The sequence below is a fragment of the Gadus chalcogrammus genome, chromosome 19 (genome assembly GCF_026213295.1).
Source record: "Gadus chalcogrammus isolate NIFS_2021 chromosome 19, NIFS_Gcha_1.0, whole genome shotgun sequence".
NCBI classification, from domain to species: Eukaryota; Metazoa; Chordata; class Actinopteri; order Gadiformes; family Gadidae; genus Gadus; species Gadus chalcogrammus.
The window spans coordinates 2,326,261-2,354,146 of record NC_079430.1 but is presented as its reverse complement, the minus strand read 5'-3'; the positions used below and the strand labels follow the sequence as shown (position 1 = coordinate 2,354,146).

Below are 27,886 nucleotides of genomic sequence, written 5' to 3'. Positions count from 1 at the left end.
GTGTCGTATCATTACTCCATTTCTATCCATTACTACCATTTTGAATTACAGTACATTACAATATGGTCATCAATATCAATGTACCACTTCATAAATGTATTGTTTGTATGTACTTTGAAATTCATTCTAACTTTTTTCATACAGCATTTTATAAATGTACTAACTATATAATAAAAATCTGTGTCATCATCCCTTTATTATAAATGTACTGTAATATGAATGTAACCAGCATGGTGGTAGCAGTTTACCTTGCGGGCGAGGCAGAGCGACTGCGCTGCTGCACCTGCTGCAGCTGTTCACTCATGTTCCTGTTCAGACTCCTCTCCCTCTCCAGCTCCTGCTTCAGCACACCGATCTCCTCCCTCATCCTCTGGCCCTCTCTGTCCCGGCCTTCCTTCAGCTCCGCTGCAGAGTGACTCCTCTCCTGGCTGCGTCCATACACCACGCCGGGCCAAGCATGTTGATCCCTGGAGGCGTCCACCGGCGTGGACACCAGGTTGCTGGGGAAGATGTGGCGACCCAGTAGGCTCTGCATCTGCTGAGCGACCCGGGTCTGGTTCTCCAGCTGAAGCCTCAGCTCCATGACCTGTGCCTTGAGCTCAACAGGATCCTCAGACACGCCGTAGTCCTCGAAGGCCTGCAGGCTCTTTAGACTCACCTGGAAGAGAAACAACACAATATTTAAAACACAAACCTCCACACATTTCAACATTAAAGCCAACAGATTTCCAGGTAACAGAGTGGAGAGCTCACCTTGTTGGAGCTCAGAGCAGGGGAGCTGGGGTAGGAGGTGGATGTGGAGTCCAGGTACTCAGCGGAGGAGAAGGAGCCTTGCACCTCCTTCAGCAGGGACGGCAGGCTGCAGGCGCTGTCCCCGGGCTGCAAGCAACCCTTCAGATCTGAGTCAACATTAAGATCAGGGTCAAAGTGGTCAGGTACAGAGAGGTCCAAACAACTACAAGTGGGTTGGAATACAGTCCCTCTGACAGGAAGTAGAGGTGAAGAAAGTAGCTGGTGACTGTAGTGAGATATAGAGTAGTGAAGAAAAGGAAATGTAGGTGAAGAGTTATGCATTGTTTAAAGCAGGGGCCTTCATAAATTCAGTTAAAACATGCAAAAACAGTGTGAAACGTTGACGGTTTGTGCAAAGCCATCCACAATGAAGGGGAGGTTGAAACCCAGAGGTTGACAAACTAGTGTTATGAGATCTCCGCTCATAACCAGTCGCGGTACCGCCTCAGTTCAGTGATCATGCACAAAGGCTGTTTAACCACCACCAGTGGGATTAGTATTAACTCCACCACTAGCTACCTGTGCTACTGCTCTCTTCCCTATCGTTCTCACTCTTGCCACTGGTTTCGTAACCCAGGTCCTGCAAATCCACCTGCACGCACTTGTCGTCTTGCTCCAGAGGTGGCGCTGGAGGCAACAATGTGGAGTTAGGAAGGGGATCAGGGGTGTGGATATATAAATGGTTGTAATGTTGAGAATGTTCTCTTTACGTATTCCCAGTTGCAATCAATTCACTAGTTTTCAAGTCATTAAATAATATATTAATTAATTAGTTACTCATTAATCAAATGAATGAGTTATTATTACATAAGGGAATTGATTCAGAGAATACTCTTTGGCAGTTAAATTAATAAATCAAATTAATATCTATCCCCCTCATATGAATAACCACCACAGTACTCACAGTACAATGCAATGCTCAAGTTGTATGTTTCTTACTTTTCTTAGCAGGGTCACAGGGCAGGTTGTGGATGATAACCGGCTTTAAGGAGGAGGCCAGTTTCTCCTCAAGGATCTTGCACGTCTTCTTCTTGTCCTTCAGAGCCTTCTGAAGACCCTCAAGCTGGGCCTGAACATTGCCTGGTATTCCCTCTGAACTCAGGCAATCCACTGCTGGTGCTTGGGTCTGATTCTCCCCTCGGAGCCTCCTCTCCTCCTGCAGGCTGGCCTGAAGGTTAGAGATCCTCTGGGAGTGATCGCAGAATGCCTGGTACAGGAGTTGGATATTGCGATGGAGCTCCTGGGAAGAAGGTTGTGACTTCCTGCCAGCAGAAGCAGCAGAGCCGTGCCTATGGGAGGGTTTCTTGGCCGCCTCCACCTGGCCGTGGTCCTCCAGATCCCCCAGCTCCTGCAGAGAGATCTGAAGCCTTTGCAGGTGGTGTTGAAGTTCAGGACTGATCTGGGCGGATTTTCCAGAAGACAAGCTCTGAGTGTTGGTGCAGTGTGCTGCCAGAGAGGCGATGGCTGACTCTGCTGCAGCCAGACAGTCTGACAGACACTTGGTGAGCTCTCCGTTAGTTACACTGCCTTCAGAGCAGCCCGATGTGCCTTCTACATCTCTGGACCTGCCTTTGTTCACAGACTCTCCTGCAATTTGCCTAATCAAGTAGTCCTTATGCTGAGTGCCAGTGTGGTTGAGAACAGGAAGTACACCGCTGGCCTCAGAAGGAGTTCCTACTTCACACTCGGTATCCAGTCGGTTCAGTTCCCAGCTCCCTTGTTGAAGCCGGTCCATACTTTGCTCCTGACTGCGGTCAGAACCCCAGGGCACATCGACAGTGCCTCTTGGGTTGTGAGCCGCTAGAGATGCGTTCATCTGCTGCAGGGCGCTCACCAACCTGGAACACAGCTCCAGAGAGGCTGCGGCTGTGGGAGAGGTCAAAGATGCTTGTATGGTAGCAATGTCCCTGCCGGTCATGTTGAGGAACTCCACCAGGTGGGCGTTGAGCCTGTCCTTCTCTTGCAGGATCTTGTTGAGCTCCACGTTTTCCTTCTGCAGGGCGCTGCCATCTGAGCCCGCCGAGACGGCACAAGAGCGCTCGAGCTGGCCCAGGCCGAGGCCGCTATGGCTGTCCAGGTTGCAAGCGGTGAGATAAGCGATGGTGGATTCAGCAGCCTGCAGGGCCTCGGCGTACTGGCGGTTCAGGCAGTCCTTCTCAAGCAGCTGGGCGTGGATCTCCTCCCACTCGGCCAGCTTGTCTTCCAGCCCGTCAATGAGGCTCTCCTTCTCCTGGCACTCCTGGTGGAGCAGCTCCAACTGGGCCAGCAAGGCGCAGGAGTCAGCCCGGGCATCATCCAGGAGGGCCTCTCCGTCCTCTGGGTTATCATCGGAGACTGTTTGGCTGCAGCTGCTACGATGGATGTACTCGTCAAAGTTGGACCCGGGAGTGGTACTGCGCTCTAGGGACAGGGGGTACTCCAAGCCCTCGGACAGGAGCTGGTCCGACTCAGAGATGTGATTCAGGTGTATATCTCGCAGAGGCTCAACGGTGTCTGTGTGTTGGTGCAAAGTTTGGGGTTGGTTGGCCACCCAGAAGGTGCTGCCTGGTTCTGATATCAGTCTCACTGGCACAGGGAGGCGAGACCTGACACCAGCCTGAAATAGGAATGGAAAAACTTAGGATTGTATGTTACCACATTGTGTATTCAGGTTTATGGCAGGTTCCCTTACAGGTCCTACCTTATGTGAGCGGCGCTGCCTGGCAGGCGTGTGGTGTAACAGCTGGGTGCTCAGTGGACCCTCCAGGGTCCCGTTTCTCCTCTCCCAATCAGACGCCTCCACAGCTTTCCTCTCCAGCTGCTCCTTCAACGAGCCGATGACTTTGAGGTGACCCTGGGCCTCGTCTCTCAGTCTCAGTACGGTCTGATGGAGGCCTGCTGGTCCATCGCACACGTCCTCTGATCTGGCCTTCCATTCAGACTCCTTCAACACCTCCTCACGGAGGAGACAGCGCAGTTCTCTGTTCTCTGATCCAAGTCGCAGGAGCTCATCCCTGGGGCCCAAGGGAGACTAATTGTTAGATCAGGCACTGCGGATAACCAAACAGTACAATATAGGACAAATGGATAGCACCCAAAAATGGTTGAAATGCATTGCAATGTTGAAGAGTGAAGTAACATGCCTGCGCCATCACATTTTAAACCAATTAGGACCAAGGAAAGAACCATCTCAATGTCATTGCTGCGACTACACTCAATTTTGAAATATTCATCTAAAATTCAATATTGACCAGTGGGTAAATCCGATTCGGACAGTAGAACCACCTGAGTTGTGAGGTGGTTCCCTGGAGCACCATCTCTTCCATGTTGTGTTCCTGCTGCTCCAAACGCTCGTCGCCGGACCTGATCTGATGCTCTCCCGTGCTGAACAAGCTTCTGTCGTCATGGTCACAATGGCTTTGGGACCCCGTCTAAAAGTGAAATATGTATGCAAAACCAAAACCCCCTTACATGAAGGACAAAGAGACGTCTTGGAATGAATGTCGACTCCTCCAGAGGGGCCATCCCTTCCCCCATACCTGCGGCGGCAGGACCTCCATTGGGCTCCGTTGACCTGGACCGGGGCGCAGGGTCCCGTCGCCGCCCCGTCGCTGGCCGGCCCGGCCCGCCGCTAGCAGCTAGAGTCATGGGATGGGAGGTGGGTCGTGACACAGATGACTTTGTAAAAAAAGAAAACCCAACAAAGGAGAACGGAATGCACAAAGAAAACACAGTGGCCAGCCAGCGGCAGAATGGGGATGTCTACATGGGGTATGGGAGAGAGAGTTCAATGGGACGGAGTGATCGGAAGATACAGGACAGGACAGGAGTTAGGAGACATGTCGTGGGAGAGGAAGGAGGACATTTCTGGGCTGATTTTCTACAGACAAAACAATGCACTGGTTAGAGAGAGAGAGAGAGGCCCAATCCCATTTCTACCCCTTACCCTTACCCCTCCCCCTTGTTTTGAAGGGGTAAGGGGAAGGGGTAAGGGGTAGAAATGGGATTGGGCCAGAGAGAGAGATGATGTATACATATACATATATATACTTTCATTCTTTCATCACAGAAGGATAGACTTGATAGGTACAGGGTAGTCTCACAAATCTGACTTTAGATAAACATCTATTATTCTGATGGCAGACGAGTCTAAATCTGAAGGGGACTATCTTCTGCTCCAAATGTCTTTCTCCAATTTTGTTGCTGGGGACAGGGGCTGGTAGATGTGTGTTACATGGAAGGGTCTGCTGCCCCCAGACCACCCACCGGAGCCACAACGGGACATGGCTGACAATTCATTTCGGACCCAGAAGCGGACTGATAACTTAAAACCATGTCTGGTCATCCCATGTCGTTGTCCCTCCTGGGCCAACAGCCAACACAAACTCAACACGCACTGGGAAACCTTTCGTGTAGATGGAGGAATGACGAGCTAAGTCTACGTCTTGACACCAGTACCCTTGGACAGTGTCAAATAAATATTTTAAATCAAACCTGTGTGGTAGAATGAAAATATATAGAATCAGTTAAATCATCTTCTGAAACCTCCTTCTTGCCGCTCACAGATGAGTTTACGTTCGGAAGAATATATAGACAGGAGAGAGGGTTAAGGTACGGCTACACCAAACGTGTTACGTGCCGCTTGATCATTGTGTGTCACAAAAATGGTTCAACGCGCCTTACGCCCAAAGCCCGCCCAAAACGTATTTCCCCCCGCTATTTTTCTTTTGCTCCACAAACATGGCTGAGATCACCACCATCGCTGTGCTTGATTTGTTGTGGGAGTCTGAGAAACGTTGGAAACACACTGAGACGATGACTTGTTCTTTCTGCTTCTGTGCGTCCTCCGTCTCTCTGCCAATGACGTCGGGTCAAGCTCAATGCTGCGGCTAAGCATCACGCGTAGGAGCGTAAAAAGTTCAATTTTCTGAACTCCGCGCGTAGGGGCGTTAGGTGCGTAGAAACGCTGCTTTAGCAGGTGTAACGCATCTACGTGCCTAAACCAATGGTTCCCTATCCAAAAATGCAGATTTTCTACGCCTCTTACACGCGTTTGGTGTGGCCGTAGCTTTAGACCCATAGCGCTGTGGAACTTCTGGATCTGAGATGGGGGATTCTCACCTGAGTCCTTGGGCTAGTGTTGCCGTGGCTGAGGTTCTCCTTGTCTTCTTTCCTCTCCAGCAGCAAGGCCTTCTGCTGCAGGTCTATGTTAACACTCTGCAGGCCACTCACACACTCCTGCAGGGCCACCACCTAGGGCACAAAGAGCACACACTCTCATTACACAAGAGGAACGTCTTCCTTTTGTCTGATAATATAAAGGATGGGAAGTCGGGCAATGTATTAAAGACAAAATGTGTAACATCTCTGTTTTACAGCACTAATGTACAATGTATCCCTCTGTTCAATATAATTTTCCTGTCAAAGAGCAGGGTTGTTTTATGGTAACATGTAAGATACAAATCTATGGGTGATATGTATGTATGGTTAAGGTAAATATACAGTATACATCAGTAAGCATGGACAAGAGTGGCCTTATACTTATGTGTGTATAGTGTTTGTATGTAAGCGTATAAAATTACTTTCTGGCTTGTGCCTTGGATTAGAAAGGGATCCTCTCCCTATTGTTTTTGGGAGAGGTTTTTTTCTCGGCGGGCTCTTTTTATTTTTGTTTGTTTTGATGTCCCTCAGACGTATACAACCTTTGTTTATGTTATGAAGAAAAAAACTCAATTAAAAAGCAAAAAATATTTTAACATCTCATCCAGCTCATAACTTAGAATAACTGGGGCGTATCTGTAGTCAATGGTGACCGATCGTGATTTCAATAATAACAACAATAAAATCACACATAATATCATGTAATAACTGATATATTCTAAAATTATAAAATGCTGGCCAGCAGGTACCTCCCTTTGTTAACAAGAATCTTACAATGGCCACCCGATAACCCTTCCCACTACTGCCACCCAGTCAAGTCGGTTTGCTTCACACAGTTGCTTAGTTAGAGCTGAGAGAACACTGTTATTGAGTTCTCAGAGTCTCCAGCTAACTGGGAGGGGCTCAACCTTAAACTATGTCACATGCAAAATTATACAACACTCAATAACAGTGTAATCAAAGTAAATGCGGTAAATAGATATGGCAGATAAACAAGTCAACCATTTGCACTCACTCCTTGTGTAGATTATGTATATTTTCAAAAACTCTTCTGTTACCCTAAAGTGGCTGTGCCTTAAGTACTGGTGTTTTTCTTTACTTTAGCCTCTATTTTTGTTTTCATTAGTACATTGTCTTTTTATTGTATTGTGTTTCATCCTCGGTTTTCAAAACAAACTTCTCCTCCGGGGGATTATTAAGGTTATACAATAAAGTTATATCTATCTATCTATCTATCTATCTATCTATCTATCTATCTATCCATCTATCCATCTATCCATCTATCTATCTATCTAACTGCACCAGAACACTCTTGAGCAAATGGCCATTAATTGAAAGCAGCCTCAGATATTCCCAACTCCCCTCACTGAATCATGCAGTAGTATTTCTACTGCAGTCCTACTGACCAACCTTCTGTCTGAGCTCCGGTGCAGAGAGCTGAGACAGACTCTCCTCCAGTCTGTCTCCAACACAGATGCTCATGTAGGAGGTCTGGTCCCCGAGGAAGGTCAAGCTGTCCCCTACAAGACATGAGTGTTAACAACCAACCACATCATCATGCCATCTATGGTAATCAGTTGAATCCTTTGGAATATGAACATTAGGATCAGTAATTAAATAAAAATAATACAATCCAAAGAAAAAAAGAATAGTGCATAGAATTGAGTGGCATCTAACAGAATGGACTTGGCAGAAATGGAATACAACACAAGTATGTTTTAATTTGTGTATAACTCCATTAAAATAAGAATTGTTATATTTTCATCCCCTTAGTTTGAGCTCTTTGAAGAGGACCCACTCCCCATGTAGATACAAAGGATGCCGCCATGGCTCTACAGTAGCCCAGAAGGGAAAAGCGGCTCTGGAGAGTTGTAGTAAGGAGACACACGCGGCTTTATACTAGAAGTGTCCTAGAAGCTTAACCCTCTCAGACCTCGACATCAAACGCTTCTCAGACGGCGTCCACCCCCTCCGGACCATTATATACAAGTGTCCTAGAAGCCTAACCCTCAGACGCAGACAGCAACACAGACAGTCACGTAGGGCAGCGAAGGGCATGCTGCGGACGAGGGGGACTATGATAAGGGGGGGTGCATAATACATCCATGAATTGGAAACATAAGCTATCGAGGGAGTTTCCCAGTTTCTAACTAAAAGAAGGCTATCACTCTGCACATAAAGTTGGTATCCAAAATGAAACATGCACGAGATCATGTTATCAAAAACATAATATTGGCACCTACTGCATCGAGATGAATAATCAATACATATTACAGATGGGATAGTTATAGGTCTATGAGTGTAGTTTACCACTATGGATAATCAATAACAACATAATGGATGCAGTAAGAACACTGTGTTGAGAAACGTAGCTGACTGTTAGCTTCGCCATGTCCTACCACATGTACGTGTCCACGGTGACTATGATAAAGTTACCCCGGTGTGACTGGTTGAACCTCACTGCTATTGGCCAACTGAATTTACACACTGGACCGTTAAGATCTATTTATAACAAAATAATCCATAGAGAAAAAAATTATCTGTAAAATAAAAAAAGATTACCTTGAATATATCGCAAATAAAACCAAAGAAAAATGATTACACACAATGGCATTCAAAATGAGTGAATGAGGGAGATGAAGCCATGTGATCAGAATACCGGTGTCATTGGCTCCGCCCACCCCGGCGGCCCGGTTCTGGATGGCTCCGAGGCGGGCCTGCAGGGAGGCGTTCCAGCGCTGGGCGTCCTCCAGCTGGTGCCTCATGCTCTGCAGCTCCTGGGGATCAACACCTGCACAGACACACGCACTATGCTGAGACCTGCACACACACAGAGGGGCCACAACCTGGACACACAATCACATACAGAGAATGCTGAACCTGCACACACACGCACACACACACACACACACACACACACACACACACACACACACACACACACACACACACACACACACACACACACACACACACACACACACACACACACACACACACACACACAAGATATACTTTTGGTAAAAAAAAATGAAATATATATCATTCCTACATATCATACAATATATTATATAATCTTACAATTGATATAATAATATGGTGTATTTTATGACAAAATGCTTCAGGCATAAGGAATATGACCATATACAGAAGGTGAATTATTACTCGGTAAAGAGGGTTGATGGGGCTGATGTGAATCCGTTCAAGTGATGGATGAATATAACCTTAACAAAACAAATGATGATGCTTTTTTTGGAAGAACAAAGAGGAGACCTCACTGCCCTCTCAATTAAAGCTGTACCACACAGCCTGACCCCTCAGCCACACATTCATGTGAGCGTGAGACACTTAAGTACAGATGACCTACATGAACACTGGGTTTAGTAAGGGGGGGGGGGGGGGGGGTTGGGTTGTGCACTTCCCATATTCCCATGGACAGGAAGCCAGGTGCAGGCTTAAGGCTGAACTGATTTGCTCTGGCTCAGTGCACCCAGTGGCACATCTAATCAGCCTCAAGGGGATACCGTCACTGGCTGACTGGCATGTCGTCTTGTGTATGCAAATACACCATAACGAGCATAGAGATCTCTAATGCATTGATGCGTGTGATGTGAGGCTCATGTGGCTGCGTCCTCCACATATTTTCTAGATGTAGTATGTTTTGGGACATTATTTCGATTGCGTATTTTACTAAGATATTGCACAAGTAGAACCATTTTTGGGCCATAAAAAAACCTCAATATATTTAATAGTAAATTTAAATCTTGACTTAGTGTAAAGTATAGGTCACTTTCAATTTATACAATGGAGAATAGATGATGCTTGGATGCAAGGAACACATTTGAATAATAAAATAATGATGTGTTTAAAAACTTTAAATGTAATTTATGTGTCAGATGGGGTGGTTAACAGACACACACATTTTAGTAATGTGACATAATGAAACAGGTTTGAAACAAGCAGGACAGCATGTTAAACATAGAGAGACAGAGAGACAGACAGGTGTATTTTTTATTAACTTTTTCACCGGATGACAGATGAGGGGAGAAATGCCAGACAAAAAGACAATGAGAGTGAAAGTGAAGTGCATCCCAGCCACCAGGCAGACAGCATCGACACAGTACATGCAGATGAAGAGCTGATGACGTGAACGCAAAGAGAACAAACAAAGGAGAAGGAGCAGATGTGCATGCTCTAGTATACAGCAAGGATGAGAAAAAAAAGGAAAGAGAGCATGTGAACAGGAAACAAGACTGATGCAGACATGTTGGAGGGGGACTTTGAGGTACTTTCCTAGTAAGGTGAGTAGCTGATGCATACAATTAGAAGCTATCTACTACCAGTAGATAGCTTGAAATCACTCATTCTGTTCCACTTAACAAACTGCCGCGTGTGTCACGGTCTAGGTCAGAGAGTGGATGAAGCGCACCTTCTCGCAGCTGAGCCTGGAGCAGCTCTCCCTCCAGCTGGTCCCTCAGCCCCTCGTTGGTCCGGATGCCCTCCTCCAGCTGCTGCCGGAGGAGCTGCACAGCGGTCAGCTCCAGCTGCAGCGCATGCAGACGCTGGGAGCTGCAACACACACACACATACACACAGTATATAGATATTTAAAAAGAATCATTGATGGAAACTATGCTCAGTGTAGTAGCTTTTTGGTGCAGAAAATATGTGGACGAAATACCATTATGGTCATTGTAAATGTATAATTTATTTCTAGGTTAGACAACTTGAAAACCCAATCTTATGTATTGACCAGAATATACAAATTCCGAATGTCATGGCTTTGATGTGTTCATGGATGAGGACAGCCGGGTCCCCTCACCTGTCCTGCTCTTTGACGGTTCGGATGAGGCTGGAGAAGAGCTGCTGCTCTGTCTTCAGGGCCCGGGTCAGGGCCGCGTGCTCATCATGTACGGAGGACAAGCTGGGCAAATCCTGGAGGGAGACCCCCAACCAGACAGGGTCACATGTTAATGCCTCTCCTTCATGTTAAATAATGGTCCACTAGCAGAGATCAGGGATGCATCTAATGAGGCTTCCACGGAGGATCTGTGGAGGCCCTATAGCAGTGTCTGATTCAAATTGAGAAGGGATTTTCAAGTGCATAAAAAAATGGCAGTTAAGCCAAAATGTAAATATGGCACTGAGCAAATATCCATCCATCAAAAGCTGGCTTCAGAAGGTGCCAGGACCTGGAAACTTGCCATGCATATAGAGGTCATCTCTATGTGAAAAATCCCTTGTCATCTAGTCGCTTTAATGTATGTGTTCTTCCATTACCTTTTGCTGGCTGTCTCCTCCAATGATGGTCCTCTCCCTCTGAGGCAGGCTAGACGTCGACCTCTCCGCACCGGTGTCCGTAGCAGAGCCATGTTCCTGGCCGTTGCCAGTCTGTCTGTCCCCACGCTGACCCAGACGCTGGTGGAGCTCCTGCCCAGAGAGTGAGAAACGAGCGCTCACAAAGACGGCTAAAGCAAGGGAGGAGATCACCCATGTAGAGAGAGGGAACGGCTCCTAATCCAAAGCTGGTATGCGTCTGAAGGGAGTTTGACTCCTTAACGGGGGTTGACTTACGGCGATGATCTGATCCTTGGTCTCCAGAGTGCTGGTGAGGGACTCTGCGTTCGCTTGGTGGCCCTGAACGAGGGCCTCCAGCTCAGCCAACGTCGACTGGAGCTCTGCCAGGGAAATCTAGAAGAAATGTATGTTTGGAATCATGTCATCTCTGAAAGACAGTATGATCTTTGTGGAGTTTAAAAAGGGGCTGTAGGTAAGATTCAAGAATTGTAAAACGAGAGCAGAAACAGAGCTACCGTTGTGAAACCAAACAACCAAAACTAATTTCTTCCACCTATGCCCTCTCTCTCCCCCCATATTTCTCCACTTTTGAGAAATCTTGCATTTCCTTCTCCTGTGTTTGACAGGCAAGATGAATTGCCTGAACCAATCACTGAAGAGAAGCCCTGATTGGTCCAAGCGGTCTCATAGATACATTGGCTCAACCAGAGGCAGGTGCAGTCCACACTATTCTCACATAAAATGTTCATTCACTAATAGTTGAAAGATGGCTATACCCTATCTAACAAATCACACTCAACTAGTAGCTCCTAAACTCATCATGAAGCACCTTTTATGGTCATCAGGATTCACTGACCTTCAGTCCATTCTCCCTCTTCAAGGCCTTGTTCAGTGCCTCCGTTTGCTGTGCCAGCTCCTTCTTCAGGATGACCATGGTCCTCCTGGTGACCGTGATGTTCTCTATATGTCCTTCACCATTCATCTTGGTTAGCTCGGCTGCAGGACCACAACAAAATGTGGATTTAGAGCAGACGAAAAGGATGTGTGACATAAATAGAAATACTCCTCCGGAGAGTCTTTGTGAGACTTTGACGTCTTACCTTCCCTTTCGATCAGCCTTTCCTTCAGGATTTGTACAGTGTGTTTGAGTTCCAACACATGATCCGACTCCTCCTTGATCCTTGGCTCAGCCAGGAACCCATCTGTGTTCTGACCGCGCTCCATCAGCTCCTGCAAAATTACAATGACACCATCTTTTAACATTTGGAATAACAACAAAAAGTGCTACAGAGTGAACACCAAGTGAACAGAGTGTGTCCATGGTCAACATGAGAGCTAAACACAACATGTATTAATGATTCTACGACTGACTACGGTCATAGTAAAAGCCTAATATATATTCATATCCAGTAGTACACTTGACTTCCAACAGTTGCCGCAGAGAGGAGCTCACTTTGATCAGGCTATCCTTCTCTACCAACAGCAGCTTGAGCTCAGCAGCCTCCAGGTGGCCGTCCTGGGTGGCGGTAGAGCGGTGCTTCTCAGCGGCGCGGAGCTGCTGCTGCCCGTCCACCAGCTGTCTCTTCAGCTCCTGGATCTCCCGTGTGTACTCAGACAGCATGCGGTTGTAGTGCTCAGAGGACTCCTGGGTGACACATGGAGTAGAGGGGTGGGGGAGTCAGACAAGAGACACAAAAAAAAGACCTTTCATTACCTCAATCATTTGGCTACTACCCTTTCTGTCCAGTAATTGTTAGCAATATTCTTTCAGTAGCTACCAAAAGTTGAATAGAACGCTTTGATGATTCTCAGCCTCACTTTGGATTAGAGGGTCTGCTAAATGACTGAATGAAATGCCAATGAAAGACCAGAAGAGGGACCACCAATGAAGAACGATGGAATGAGTTGGTGATGCTGCCCACCTTCAACAGTTTGTCCTTGCTGCCGATGGTGGCCAACAAGCCTTCCACTGCGGACTCATTGTCCGTCACCAGGTTCTCCCTGGCCTTAGTGGCCTCTGCCAACATGGCCTCCGTCACCTTTAACCGCTGGCCCATTTTCTCGGCAAGGTCGTGGGCCTGACTTTGGGACTGGCTGAGCATTGCTTGGGCCATTTCCTGAAGGCAGAAGAAGAAAGGTTTGGAAACTACTCTGCAAAGCAAGACTTACTTGTGTACTCAAGGAAGTTGGGTATGTAGAGGTAACCGATGCCAGTCTAACCTCCATGTCGTTGGTCTTGCCCTGCAGCGAGAGCTGCAGCTGGCTGATGATGGAGTCCTTCTCCCTCAGAGCTCTGTTCAGGTTGTCCTCCAGGTCCTGCTTGGCTCTCTGCAGGTTGTTCAGTGTGTTGGCCAGGTGCTGCAGCTCCACATCCTTCTCCTTGATCACACTGTCAAAACTCTGCAGAGCAGGGAGGCCACAACATTAATATCTAGATGCACTTGAAAGAAAAGATCTTTTGGGGACAAATATTTTTTCCATGCCTATTTTTTTAACATATAAAAAGGTACTCACATTAATGGTTTCATTGTTGTGAGTCAGCAAGTTGTTGAGTCTCTCGAGATCTCGCTCCTTTTCTCTTAAAGCCAACTGCAGTTGGTGTATTTCATTGTCTTTCTCTTCAATGGCTGCAAACTTCTCGTCCAATGCCTTCTGCAAGTTTACAAATAAAAGAGAAGCAAAATTAAAATAGAGTGAACACAACTAATTACAACTTCTACATCTGAAACACACCCATACCTCAAGAGCCTTCTCCTTCTCTTTGAGTCGGTCTCGAAGCTTGGAAAGCATGACGTCACTTCCTCCGGGGCTTCTGCTCTGCTCAAAATCTCTCACCATGTTCAAATACTCCTGAAAAACACATAATTAAATATCAATCTATCCACCCACCAATCATCACTCATCATTTCAATCTAGCTGTGCACCAATTATATTAGCGTTTATACTAAAGGTTCCAGCTTAGTGAGGGGTTTTGTCACCTGCAGCTGCTGCTCCTTGTCTGCCAGAGTGGAGGTGAGGCGCTGAATGGAGACCTCATGGACCTGCAGCTTTCTGGTGGTCTCATCCAGAAGAGCCTGGTAGTGTTGCTCCAGAGCGCTCTCCCTGTCCCCGATCTCCCCACTCAGCTTCTTCAGCTGGTTCTGCAAGTCCTGCAGGAATATAGTTAAAGTTGGTTGATTTGTAGTTTCAAGTATAAACATCTGAGATATACTTATACGATCAAATGCTTTGTATCTGCCTTACATTCAGAGCTTTATCTCCTTTCTTCTTCTGCTGTTGGAAGTCCTCCAGCTCAAACTCCAGTTGCTCCTTGGCCTGTTGCATGTCTGCCAGCTCCTGCTCCCTTCTGGCCAGGGCACGCTGCAGTTTTTGGGCTTCCAGCACCTTGGTGTGGTGCTCTCCTTGAAGGTGAGCAAGCTCTGCCTGCTTCTCCATTAGCAGACTCTGGTGCTCCTCTGCACCCTAAGGAGGAAAGTCAAGACAAGTCAAGCTTTCTATTGTGCATTAACTCCCAAATAGAATATATATACACACACACACAAAGAAGTTTTTAATATCAATGAAAAATGGAGATTAAAGATACGTAACTCCAGGGACCGCATCATAGTAACATCAGGCTAAAGATGCCGGTGACTTACCTGGTATTTTTGAAGTTGTGCTTTATGTGCAGTCTCTCGTGCCTTTGCCAAAGCCTCATCCCGGTCCTCAATCTCATGACACAACTCCAAGATCTGTGCAACACAAGGTAAAACGTTTCAGCACGATATTATTCCGTGTTATTCCTCGTTGCATGGTTGATGATGCTAAAGATGATTATCTAAACTAAAGTATTGGACAGTGACTAATCTACCTCCTTTTCTTTTTCTTTGAGGACTTGAGAGAGACCCTGGATGGTTTTATCTCGTTTCAGAGAGTTTTTCCTCTCAGAGCAAAGATCATTCTCCTTCTCATCCAACTTTCCAGAAAGCGCCTGTTAAGAAAAATTAAAAACAGTTATACATGAGAAAATGTTATCCAGTACAATAAAAAATAAAATAAAAAAAATATCTTGACTCCTAAGTACCTTGCTTTGATTCTGGGCCTCTGCCAGTGTTTTGGTCAAGTGCTCATTGCTGCTTTTGATCTGAGTAAGCTCATTATTCAGCAGCTTATTGGTGGACTCCAACTGGGTGACATCATGCTCTCTCTTTGCAAATCCCTAAATCAAAACAAAAAATGACATTAGATAAGCATCGGACAATAAGAACAGAGACATGACATCCCTATCAGCTATAACAACCCACTAATGGCAAATGGTGGCTTTCCAACTGCAGAGAGCCAAGGACTACCTTTTCAGTCACGGGAGTGTATTCATCATTAAATTCCTCTGTAAGGTCATGCAGAGACTTCCACTGTGCCTCCCTGCTTCTTCGTTTGGTCCTGAGGAGGTTTGGAGGTGTATGACCGCTATGTGTCTTCTGCAGCAAAGGGATGCGGCTGTCTGGCGGGGCAAGGATTGGCCGTCTGGAGATGCAATGCAACAACTGGACGAGGTCAGAGATCAGGGACGGCTGAACCGTGGGGCTACGGTGCCGGGTTCTAGCCTGGTCCTTTGCTTTGGACCCGTCGGTAAGGTTTTTTCTGGGTATGGGCTCTCTGAGGTGTCGCTTCGGCTGAGGGTCTGTAAAGGTTTTGGAGGCAAAGTCTTGATTGAGGGACTGCAGGGACGTTGAGCGACTTTTGAATCCAGGGCTAGGAAGGGAGCCCTTACGGTTGACCAGGTCCAGATACATGCTCTGGGAACGGTGGCGTGCAGCTTGGAGACCACCGGCAGAACATTCCACCATCGATCCGGATCCGGGCCTGAGCGGGGGCCTTCTGAGGCCCGAGCGGGCTGGCGTAGCCGCTTTGCCTCCGAGTCTATCCAGACTCACGCACCTTCTCATCCGATTTTTCACCTGGCCCACCTCTGCATCTCTGTGGGGCCGAGACTCGGACGCGAGCTGACCCACCACCTCATCATCTTCAATGGGACTGCCGCATCCAGAGGATCTAACGGGAGTCTTGGACCTGGGACCTTCCCCATCACCTTTAGCATGGGATGAATTGTTCTTACTGTAGATGTGGTTAAGGCACTGGATTACATTTTCCTTTTCTGCCTGGAGCTTCTGCACCTGAGCACCATGTTCTTCCTGGAGCCGGTTGATGGCGATGTCGCAGTGAATTACCTTCTCCAGCTGGAACACGCACTTCCCACACAGGAACTCTCCACGACCATCTCCTCGAGTCACTCCCAAGCCCAGCACATGGGACAGAATGACCTGGAGCTGCCTCTGTCCTGTGGCGCTAAAGATCCAACGGCATTGACTTCCCACCAAGCGAACTCCACACACACGACATGGGTCCTTCATGGTGCCTCAGCTCTTGAAAAGGCAGCCGGAAGTTGATCCAGAACCCCCACACCCCACTTGACCATCAGCAGTCGGATGTTGCTCATTGTCAGCCTGCCAGCTGAGGAATGTCTACAGTTATGCTCCCTGCGTTACCGAGGGAGCGGACAGAGAATGACGGTCCCTAGTAAATGCGAAGTGCTGTAAGCTCTAAGCCCTCCATAATCCCTGCTCCCGCCTCCATGACTCTGCCATGGGCATTCAATCAGATAAAATCCCCTATGACTACTGCAGGGATGGTATGGCTGATGCCATTCTCTATTATCCCCATAGACCCATCTTCCTATGCAAAGATCTGATCAGGACAGCAGGTATTTTGCTTCAGTGTTATGCAGGCACCACTGAATAGGCCTGCTGCAACATAGTGTCAACAGAATCCATTGAACTGTGCAGAGCGCAATCTATTTTGCATGCTATTCTCAAAAAGTTATAGCTCAATCTGATCAGGTATGTTATACATGTTGCCGTCAACCCTAACCGTTACCTTTAGATCCTTTTCCCGGGACGCCATAGAAAAGTTATTGATTTTTTATGCCTTACAAGTCCTTTTGCAGAGAGACCTCTTATGTAACCATATTCATAGTTTATATAACTTTTTCTTTTTTTTTTGCATTGAAACTATTGTCTGTCTGACAGTTTGCAGAACTGAAAGCATTCTGTTTTGATACACAAAGAGGCCATGAATAGTACTTCAGTTTAGTAATCCTGTCTTAACACCTTGACCTCAGCCCAGATGCCGGACTTAGAAGAGAAACTTTTGACGGTGGCCAGATAACAGCTCTTGGCTCATCTGCAAATGAAACCTTCTAGAAAGTTTCTTGGCCAAACCAGGAAATGCAGCAAAAAAAGTCCTGAATCTGCATTATGGAGAGCTGTTTGAAGTGTACTGAAGTTTAGAGATTTGCTGCAGGACTGTGTGGCCGACGCTCAGGGCCTAAACATGGGGCTTTGGTTTGGTTGTTTTCCTTTTACATACTACAGCTAAAGGACTTGGCTGGTTTAACAACAAACCAAGGTTAGTTGTTGAAATCCCTTCCTCTCGCGGCGTCAACACATACCAAAAATGGGCAGATAACCATCAATTGACACCCATTATATCCCTGACAAACAGCTTTTTCTTTCCTTTGTCCAACCCAGGGAAGCGCATTCAAACTGCCCTTGCAATGCATTTCCCCAATAGTGGCAGACTGAGAGTTGAGGCGTGCAGGAAGAACTCTGAGTGGCTGCACTGTAGGCCTCGTCTGAATTGGAACGCCACATTTCACAATTCTGAAAATAAGTGCCAATCACCGGGTTGTATGAATGGACGTGGAACCAGACACATATTCCATTTTTCCCCACTGAGCGAGTCCATTAAAACCGGTGGCTCGAAGCAATAAATAATCTGTCCAATTCAAGTCCCTGACCATGTACAGTGGAGCGTCAACACAGAATGCTGACACTGCTTTCAGATCGACTTAAAAAAACAAAAAAACACCCTCCTTCTGAATTAACACTGCCTATAATGCAGCCACTATCTTCACACAGAATTAAAGCTGCGCCCTGACAGGGTTAGATGCATAGGGCAAACGACAAAAAACCGACCAATATAAAAATAAACCATAAAAGCTGAGCTCCTAGAAAGTCCTCCTTACAATAAATAAACATTCCAAATATAAAGAAGAGAGTCTGCATTTTTGGGGATATTGAATCATTACGTTAGCCTTTGTGAATGCCCAGCCTACAGCATGCATCGCTAAAGAATTGGCTTGTTAAATACAGATTGAAACTTCAGATCAGGGCAGTTTATATGCGCTTCTCTGGGTTGGACAAAACAAAGATACAGCTATTGGAGCAGCTAAAACAGCTTGACTGAGATATAATGGATATAAATCGATGGCCAACTGTCAAATTTGGTAATGAGTCGACATCGCGATAGGTACGTTTAAATAAGGTCCTCTCGGATTTACATCTGGATCTAGACAATGTCAACAATTAACGTTGGGACTGAACAAACCAGCCACATCTTTTAAAGAACAACTTAACACCAAACATTTGTTTTTTACTCGTTTATATGTTTCATATGAACGTTAAGATAGTCATCTATGCCATTGTATCTCTTTTACTGATATAAGACCCGGATTTAGGTCCTACGCTATGTCTCTCCAAAACACTATGAAGTCGTCCCAATGGGCTCCTAACCCCCGTGCTGCTCTTTAGGGGGACCACGCGGACACCACCAGTACGGTGTACTGCGTTACGGTGTGTGGCGCATTTCACATACATGAAAACATCATTATAGGGCATAAACACAACAACGGTACCAAAAAACTATCAACGTAGCACCTCCAACTCTATACGAATGTTGTTTATTTAAATCCCATACTGTTTGGATTCCAGCTGAAACAGAGGGTTCACTCGCTCTTTAAGAGTAAATGGACGTTTTGTGTCATCCATTAACCAAGCACCCAAATAAATAATCACTTGAACCTGCTATGGTGTCCTGCAAACGTTTTTTCACTTGAATCAGTATGAGGTCTGAATACTGATCCTTACTCTGCTTAAACCCCAAAGCCTCAAGTTCACATTCAGGTCCCATGCGGATATACCAGCATATCAAAACAGGGACACCCCAGCAGGAATGCTTAAAGGAAAAAGGTGATCCAAATAGATACTGACCTGTATTTATCAAGGCTAACCACATGACATATCTCAAGCATCAATACATAGTGTGCTTTGTGCTGCACAACAATAAGGGCCGCCTGTTCGGTCAGACTGTGCCAGTGAGGGTGATGATAGCCCTGATACATAGCTGAAGGACTCAGCTAGATGGCGTGGCTCATGATTTGTGGCGGAGCAAAAAGAGAGCTCTCTAAACAATGCTCATGTTAAGGAGCCTCAGTATGTACTTCTGAGAGCCACCAGACAGGACTGACCTTGTAATCCCTCTGTGCCTTGTCCCTTTCTCCTCCCAACTGCTCCCTCAGCTCCTGGAGGAAAAGGGACATTGCCAAATGGTAAATGGGATTGAAGAAGATTTGGTTTTGTGTACCAGTTCCTCATTTGGATGCCCTTAATCTGAACTTGGTTTTGAATCAGAATATATCAGGGGAATATCTTAAATTGCCCCAATAATGATTTATTTTCACACATATTGTTCAAAAAAAACTTTATGAAAAAGAAATTAAAGAATTTAATAAAAATCCCAAAAATATCAGTATAGTGTGGATGGTGATTTTAAAAGATTTACCTGGAGTTGTTGATCTTTGTCGCAGATAAGGATGGTCAGTTGTTTGATGTGGTCGTGTGCTGGTGTTTCTGCTCCCTGGTCCGCATTAGTCTTCTGATTTATCAAACCTTCCTTGTCCCTTAAAGAAATCCGGAGGTTCTCTATGATGCTGGAATCAGAAGTTGACAAATCAATAACATTTATTAAGATGAAGGGCTGACACAAATTCATAATTTCAAACGTAAAGTATTTTTTGGAATTTATATTTGAATATTTGTTCGGAAAAACAAAGAAAAAAAGAAAAGGAAAATCATCTTTCCCTTTCTTTTTATTTTTTAGCCGACAAAGAACAATGATGCAGAATACCACTTTTTATCAAAGGACCATTTGCCCTTTCCATTTCTAAAGCAGTTTCGTGTGCTTAAACAAATGTGTTATTTTAATAAGGCAAAAATCAAAAGGACAATATCACATAGGATTATTGCTGGGACGCAGGTGGCTTTGGGATCCACTCATCGGCCTGACTCGGTTACGGTACAGCCTCAATACATCTTTAAGTTTGAGAATACACACCGCTTCCATAGTATGAGAGTAGGTCTACTTCCAACTATCACAACGCAAGTAGGTGATATGAACATTATGCATTGATTTGATGGGATTGCACAGCCGGACTAGCGATATTTACAAAAAGGGAAAACACATAGCCACTATTGTGGATGACTGATCGGCATAAAAGCAAAAAAGCTTTTTTTTATAATGACCAACCCATTATTGGTAGAAGGAGCTTTCTGGTGTCTTTAGGACTTGTTCAAACAATGAAATAGCTACAGTCAATATTAAAACTGTTTAAAACCATTGACACCGGCTTGTCGCACCCACTTATTTATTTGGAAGAGAGTGATGTGAGTTGTAATAGGAGTATGGATTAAATATAAATATTATTACAACCAGTTAGTTTGACTTCTGGCTCTCGCCAAATTTTCACACTGGACGACATGTGTCAAAGTTCAACCGAGGTATTTGAATATTGTTCTCAAATCACAATATACAAACCTAACAAAGGATAATTCAGTCAACCCATGTTTGACCGTTCTCATAATTGCAAGTGAGATGAGCTTATCGTATCAGCTGCATGAACATCAAGTTAGGGTGATCTGGCATGGAAGTCATCCTCCCAGTAACAATGGTCAAATTCACAGCTCCTGTGTTCCTACCCATCTTTCTCCCGCAAGGCTTGCTGTAGGTCATTGTTAGGCTCATGGACCGGGGTGAAGGCCTCAGACAGACCCAGGGCCACTAGCTGCTTCTCCAGGTCAATATTCCTCAGCTTCTCCTTCTCAGCGATGGCAGCCATCTTCTCCACCTCCTCCTCTGCTGCATGCAGATCCTGCCGTAACATCACGAATAAGGTGTGAGGAATCGAGGATACACTTTAAAACTGATAATAAGCAACTATCCCGAGTGGTTTTCTAGGTTAGGATTAATTAGTTTGTTCCATGTGGGTAAGGTTGGAATTGTAAGCGACAAACATACTGCTCACTCGCTTCAGCTGTTTATTCCTCTATTTCTATGTCTATTTTATGAGCTCTACACGACACATATGGGGGTGCATGTTACAGTTGATAATCAAATATACACAACTGTTTGCTTTGATTCATACTTTTTATTTTGTCATTCGAATAATTTTTAAAAATCCTACTTCATGTATTTTTAGGGTTAATGATTGCAATTGGGGGTACTGCTAGAATAGGGTTGCATGCCTGTATGTTAGAAATACCCCTGATTATTCTCACACTGTTCATTTCTGCAAAAAAAAAAATTCAGCACCTTTAAAAAACGTACTGTTTCGTATCATGTGACTTTAAGCCCCCCCTCCCTCCCGAGAAACCCAGTCTACTGTGATTGGACAGTACGCCCACTCAGTTGCAATTGGTCGAACGCTTTGCGAGTGTGTCTGCAAAATCACAGCCCCGAGAAGTTTTAAACATTGCGGGTAGCCGGGAGGCGCGACTTCTGCACTTCAGCACCGCCTACTGCACAGTCTGACGTCAAACTGTTACGAAAGTAAAGTTAGAGCGCAAACAAACTATTTCACAGACGAATAGTCCCCGTGGATCAGACTTAAAACATGTATACAACATTTTGTCAGATAACATTCTAAAGCGAAGGGAAAAGTCGAAAAAGCTAATTAGCACTTTAAAATATACAAGCTTTAGCCCTACATACATGATGAATGTATAAACATTCACCTGCTCCAGGTCAGCTATCTTCTTGTTGAGCGCTTGTTGCAGAGCGTCCATGTCTCTCCGAGCCCGTTCCCCGACACGCTGGCAGTCCCCCGTGTCTCGAACGGCCAGACTCTCCAGAGCTTTCCTGATAACACACACAGGCCCGATAACATGAGCCACTTTGACTTGTAATGACATTCATCACTAAGGTTTGTCTCAACAAAAGGGAAGCCCATGATTGAACTCCAGGTTGCATTTATTAAGTTGATACAGACCAAAGGTTTGGACATCCAGTATTGAGTAATCCCGACGTAGCGGTTTGTTTCAATTGGTTGACAATGATGACGGTGGGTAAAATAGTCTAGTCTAATCCCCAGTCAAACCGGATGCATGAACAAATGACAAAAAGGATGCATGTCTCAAAGAGTGTGCGGGGTGGTTTCTGGCGATCAAACACGCCTTGATAACAACACAGATAAGACAACATTGGTGGTTGTAAGTTGGAAAAGTGTGTGAGTGGCGATATTTTTTCAGATAGTTAATTGAGTTTAGGGCGCAGAATGATAGAACCAAGACATCTTACTCTTTGGAGTCTCAGCTTTAATATGACTTGATGATCATTTGTAAAGATAGCATGACATGAAAAGGATTGTTTATAAAAACATTAGTACCGGTATTAACTTGTATGAAGAACCAAACCATAGACTTATTCTCAAGAACTATAACTCAGACTTCTACAAGTTCAACACGGTCAGGATCAGTAGAATTAGACGAACACGTAGATGTCCAACACGTGTCTGTCCCTTCAAGTATGTAAGTTAATCGCTACTTTAAAAACTGTATAAAAGATGAGATTAAATTATAGAGAAAGATTGAAAGCTCTACAGTTTTCATGATTTGCTATGTTTTTCAATGTTTATATTTATATGGTTGCTATAAATGCAATTTATGTTATCCTCTGATTGTGATAACTTTGTGTTAGGTCTTGATATACCAAGTGAACAAACATTTTAATGCAAACATAAATTGTGCCTACTGTGCTTTTGGGATTCCTTTAAGCTGTTTGATAAATACAACACATTGTAATTTGTTATACTTCTAGGACTGCGATTACAAGATGTAATACTCACGATGCAGACACCAGCAGCTCCTGTTTCTCTGACATATCTCTCTTCATGGACTCCAACTCCACCTTCAGCTCAATGTTCTGGAGAAAAACAGCACTTGGTTGGAAATAAGGAAACTAAGCTGTTATAATTTTGCAATTATACTAAATAACTGGAAAATGAAAATAAATAAGCAGAAACAATCCAGTTACAGATCTTAATTTTCTTTGGTTCTTAAAGTGACCACCACTAAATTAAAATGTATCATTAGAATGGCAAGGGTTAATATAAGATAGGTTGATGGTTTATAATGTGATGTATAACCCAGAATGTTTATTTGCTTTGATGGAATTCTCTCCCCTTAATAATCGAATTATTTTCTTTGAAACCAAGTACATAATCTTTTAAAAACATACATATTATCCAATAAAGTCCTCATTGCAAACTTTTGCCCCCAAACACACCGTTTTGAATACGTCTTCTGTTGAGTCATCACACTTTTGCTGCATGCGCTCCTCCATGAAATATATTCGCAGCTTAAGGTTAAAGTTCTCCTTCTTTAGAGCTGCAATTTGCTGTGGGTAAACACAAAAGAAGAAAGGGCATTGGGTAAGAAAAGAACAAACCAGCTTGACTGTTCCGTTCCTGGAGAAAGAAGCATGACAAGAAGGCCGGTTATGTAACCTTCGGACAAAGCACTAACAGATGGCAAAACACTATAAAGCCTCTACAAACGAATCATGTTTAATATAGGATTTAAATAGCAGCATGTGTGCATGTGCCTTTTTTCATAATGTGAGCAAGAGGTAGTGCCCGGTAGACTGTACGACATAGAGCTGCAGGCCCTTAAGAGCACACATTTGGCAATTGAGGTCAGGGAGGAAGAAGCTGGTCATAAGGGAGGAAGTGGATGATGAATCTGCGAGCATTCTACAATCATGCAGTGAACAACGCAACACTACTAAGCATTCTGCGGAATGACAGCATACCTAAGCCCTGCCGAAAAAGGAAACCTCTGGTTTAACCCCATACTTGGTTATGTTATGTGGTTGGGACCAAGCAGAGGACAGTGAATGATCTTCTTATTGTAATCTACCGTATTGTGGAAAAGCATTGAACTAGAAGAATAAAAATAGGATGCTTTTCTTCTTTAAACTGAATTAACATTGAATAATATAATTTCAATATACATGTGTAACATTACATATGCTTAGAGGACCAAATCCTATTTGGACAACACAGCTTTTGTCCATCAAGGCTATTAAGAAGCATCACTAGTTGTCCACTGCCATTCATGTTTACATTTGTGGCCAAAACTTTCCAGGTTACTTAAAAACGGTCATGCATTGGGATACTTAAGTTGTTATAACTTTGAACCAGCAAGACTTATTAAATTATTGAGGGACTTCTCCTCCGCTCTTATAATCCTTATCTGCATTCCATTAACCAAAACATCTCTTGCTGGGTCCGAATTAACAGCGTTGGTTGTTAAAGCAAACCCACATTTTCAACATGTATGCTTTCACAAGGCATACCACACACCATGCATCAGAACCAGGCAACAATACAGTGGAGTGGGCCTTTAAGGGCAATGGATACCCTGAGTAATGTGAGACATAACACAGCAAACACGCTGTATACAAAGTCAACGTAGTGTCCCAATGTCATCAATAACTAAACACCACATCAATGGCTATACATTCACTTCCGATGAACGTATAAGAAAGACTTACATTCTCGTAGTCCTTCATGGTGAGTAATTTTATGGGGGTCATCTTATCTGGGAAGGATAGAGCTGTATGGATAAAAAAACAATGTCTCCCTAATGATTCAAATACATGGCATGAAGGTACCCCCCCTCATGCTTGAAGTCATCATTCGGGGGCTTATGGTTCAGAAATTGTCTGTTCGAGTGCTATAGCTATGAGAGAGACCAAACTATTTTTAACCTGTAGTTCTCATATGACGCCCTGACTGCATGAACAGTATGTTTTACAACCTTAACCTCTGGAGCAGTGTTCACACTTGACGAGTTCTGCCCACGGCCCTGCTGTAGCCTTTTGTAAGGTATTGGTAGTTTGATAGAAAATAAGATGCTTTTTAGGCCATGGCGCTTAGGGGACATCCCTAGTATAAAAAACATTATTCTAAGAGTGCCACATGCCAAACATGGTTTGTCTAAAAAAATAAAGATTTATCTTGGCTATTTCTCTTAGGTGTACTAGGCTAGGGTAACTGTGGAATACTTACAAGATGTAGAAGCGATATACTGTCTATGTAAAGACATTGTTTACAACATACATCTAACGTTATTATATCTTTGGATAATAATATGGTCTTCACTTTGAAACACACATCCTGACCCCATCCCCCAAAAAAAGCAATCGCTTGACTCTTGACAGACTATCCCACAGTGGTGATAATGAGCCCACAGGGGGAGTAGGACGACATCCCAGACAGAGTGTAGAAGAGGGAATAAGAAGAACAATTAGAAGAGAACTTCCTGATACCTGTCATGCTGTCAGGGGAACAGTCTCCATCGTCCATGGAGTCTGGCAGTCTGCAGCTAAAGATAAAAATAAGTGTGTTACGGGAACACAGTCAGCAATATCCATCGCTCTGCTTTAAAAGAAAACACTGCATCATTCTTTTTTTTAAAGAGAATATCCAAAGAGACCATAGTTCAGAGACAACACGCAGTGCACTGTGCCAGTGTAGTTACCTAGTTAAAGACTAAAACAGTCCATGTTTATGTAATACTCGTATTGGTCAGCTTCTGTAAAAACCCTAAGGAGAATCCAAAAATAGCTGCAGCATTTCTGCTTCGTTAACATACTCCCAAGGATTGTAATTCTTTTCCCAGTCTTTTCTATTAATCTGTATGAGTAAGACTGTGCGTGTGTGTATGTGTGCCAGGGGCTGCCTTGCTCGAATTTTGAGACAGAGAGAAAAAAAAACTGAGTAGCCAGTGATGCAGAGAGCTGTCACTAGTAGACAAACAGACAACTGTGGTTCAGCTAAGCCTAGCCATCTCACTGATGGGAAACGTTGGGCAACCACCACCACCCCACACACACACACACACACACACACACACACACACACACACACACACACACACACACACACACACACACACACACACACACACACACACACACACACACACACACACACACACACACACACATTAAAGGCTTATTTTGACCAACAAATCATTTTATATATATATATATATCATATTATTCACGTTTTAAAGATAACTTCCTTTCCTCGTAGGGAACTGAGGATGTAAACAGTCACTTCCTCTTTTGTTCAACTGTTAAAATAAATAACGTCAAAAGGTGTGGTTGGATATGGTTTGAATGTGTAGTTAAGTCTTTTAGAATCATTGAATAAGTCATTAACAAGAAAGGTGTCACTTACATATTGGATTACTATAGTACGTTTACCATCTGGGTGACTGGCTAATTGCTACCATTAACATCAGCACACAAGGACGGGCATACTAACTATGTGTGGCTGCTATATTCTCATTATAGCAATACGATAGTAAAGCTAACCATTCGGTCGTTGTTACCTACCCCAGATCACATCCCTCTTTCGGAAAGCATACACGGAAATAACATACCGTTAACTCTAGTACTATCCTCATGTACCATGCACTCAGACATTAGATCTATAGTCCTATTATTTCCGATTTGATCCAAATCTCCAATCCTCATCCTTGATAACAATAAATAAATGGTCGGTATTAATAACTAAATGGAAGGTATTTGGTGAAGTAAGACGACGTGTTGTTTACATCGTGGAGCATCACATCCGATGGATTGCGCCACAGTACGCACTGCTCACCCACCACCGACTATATGAGCATTAAAACCAACTTTGAAGTTTGAACCTATTCACAACCTTCCAACACCTTACTTTAACTTCATCTATGGAAAAACTGGACAATGTGGTAGGGAAAAGGAGAAGGATAAACATTGATTTTAGGAGCATTTGGACCCTCTTCAAGTCGTACATTTACAAACAACGACACACCATAACGTGACAGCAGACCAAAATATCTCGTTCAGAATAAACACTGAAATACATGTTTATTATGAGCTATTGGAGTTGAAGTTTGGCTCGTTGTGAAGCTGTACCAGTCAACAGACTCCCAGTAATAGACCAGTGGACCGCTAAGGCTCCCGTTAGCCAGTAGCAGTATTCAGGGCTAGCATGCTAGCTCCAGTGGAGCTACTTTACCTTCCGTTGATGTCGACGGGGAGCGTCTGGTCGCTCTCTAACATCATGTCCATGATACCAGCTTAATGTTATCCCTGCTTAAAGTCCGAGCAATTTTCCATTTTTTTAAAAAAAAGCGAGTGTAGATTTTGGGGGAAAAATGCAACCCAAGATTCAAAATAGTCCTCAGTACCGCCAAACGTCACCGCCACAGAGTGTCGACGTCACCACCATGGAGGGGTGTACGTCACCGGGAACGGGTTTGACACCACTTGAGGGCGCGATTCCGACAACCTGATTGGTTAAAACAAATATACGGGGAGGTTTTCGCTGAGCTGAAAGCCAAAATATAACGACTCCCAGTCCCTGCCAGACCTCCGATACACCTGTAGACGAGACTATGAACACAGGGCCATGTAAGGAGCGGGAATGTAATGCATTTGAAACCCAAACACA

General features: G+C 44.5%; 2 protein-coding genes across 8 annotated transcripts in view; both read right to left on the bottom strand.

Moving 5' to 3' along the window:
• LOC130372470 (CDK5 regulatory subunit-associated protein 2-like) overlaps positions 1 to 27,659 on the bottom strand; it is a 43,275-nt gene extending 15,616 nt beyond the window's left edge. For 3 of the 7 annotated variants that reach the window (XM_056578485.1, XM_056578487.1, XM_056578480.1), the window contains exons 1-35: positions 26,785 to 27,445; positions 25,711 to 25,766; positions 24,934 to 24,995; positions 23,665 to 23,775; positions 23,225 to 23,301; positions 22,116 to 22,239; positions 21,081 to 21,253; positions 19,888 to 20,035; positions 19,574 to 19,627; positions 15,293 to 15,427; positions 15,080 to 15,199; positions 14,868 to 14,960; positions 14,473 to 14,691; positions 14,208 to 14,378; positions 13,969 to 14,079; positions 13,744 to 13,881; positions 13,450 to 13,629; positions 13,152 to 13,346; positions 12,683 to 12,874; positions 12,330 to 12,459; positions 12,086 to 12,225; positions 11,506 to 11,622; positions 11,212 to 11,361; positions 10,754 to 10,866; positions 10,361 to 10,500; positions 8,591 to 8,722; positions 7,342 to 7,451; positions 5,893 to 6,024; positions 4,311 to 4,409; positions 4,057 to 4,202; positions 3,473 to 3,785; positions 1,732 to 3,388; positions 1,312 to 1,419; positions 754 to 899; positions 249 to 658 (exon numbers count right to left, since the gene is read on the bottom strand). In XM_056578485.1, the coding sequence (XP_056434460.1) occupies positions 249 to 658; positions 754 to 899; positions 1,312 to 1,419; positions 1,732 to 3,388; positions 3,473 to 3,785; positions 4,057 to 4,202; positions 4,311 to 4,409; positions 5,893 to 6,024; positions 7,342 to 7,451; positions 8,591 to 8,722; positions 10,361 to 10,500; positions 10,754 to 10,866; positions 11,212 to 11,361; positions 11,506 to 11,622; positions 12,086 to 12,225; positions 12,330 to 12,459; positions 12,683 to 12,874; positions 13,152 to 13,346; positions 13,450 to 13,629; positions 13,744 to 13,881; positions 13,969 to 14,079; positions 14,208 to 14,378; positions 14,473 to 14,691; positions 14,868 to 14,960; positions 15,080 to 15,199; positions 15,293 to 15,427; positions 19,574 to 19,627; positions 19,888 to 20,035; positions 21,081 to 21,253; positions 22,116 to 22,239; positions 23,225 to 23,301; positions 23,665 to 23,775; positions 24,934 to 24,995; positions 25,711 to 25,766; positions 26,785 to 26,855 (6,473 nt within the window). In that variant the 5' untranslated portion in view covers positions 26,856 to 27,445. The other 4 variants (XM_056578482.1, XM_056578483.1, XM_056578481.1 and 1 more) reach the window with 4 other exon arrangements.
• Positions 15,434 to 19,567, bottom strand: LOC130372473 (uncharacterized). The gene has a single exon (XM_056578491.1). It carries the CDS (start codon positions 16,617 to 16,619, stop codon positions 15,495 to 15,497), a length of 1,125 nt encoding a protein of 374 aa, XP_056434466.1. The 5' UTR covers positions 16,620 to 19,567; the 3' UTR covers positions 15,434 to 15,494.
• Positions 27,660 to 27,886: the final 227 nt, after the last annotated feature.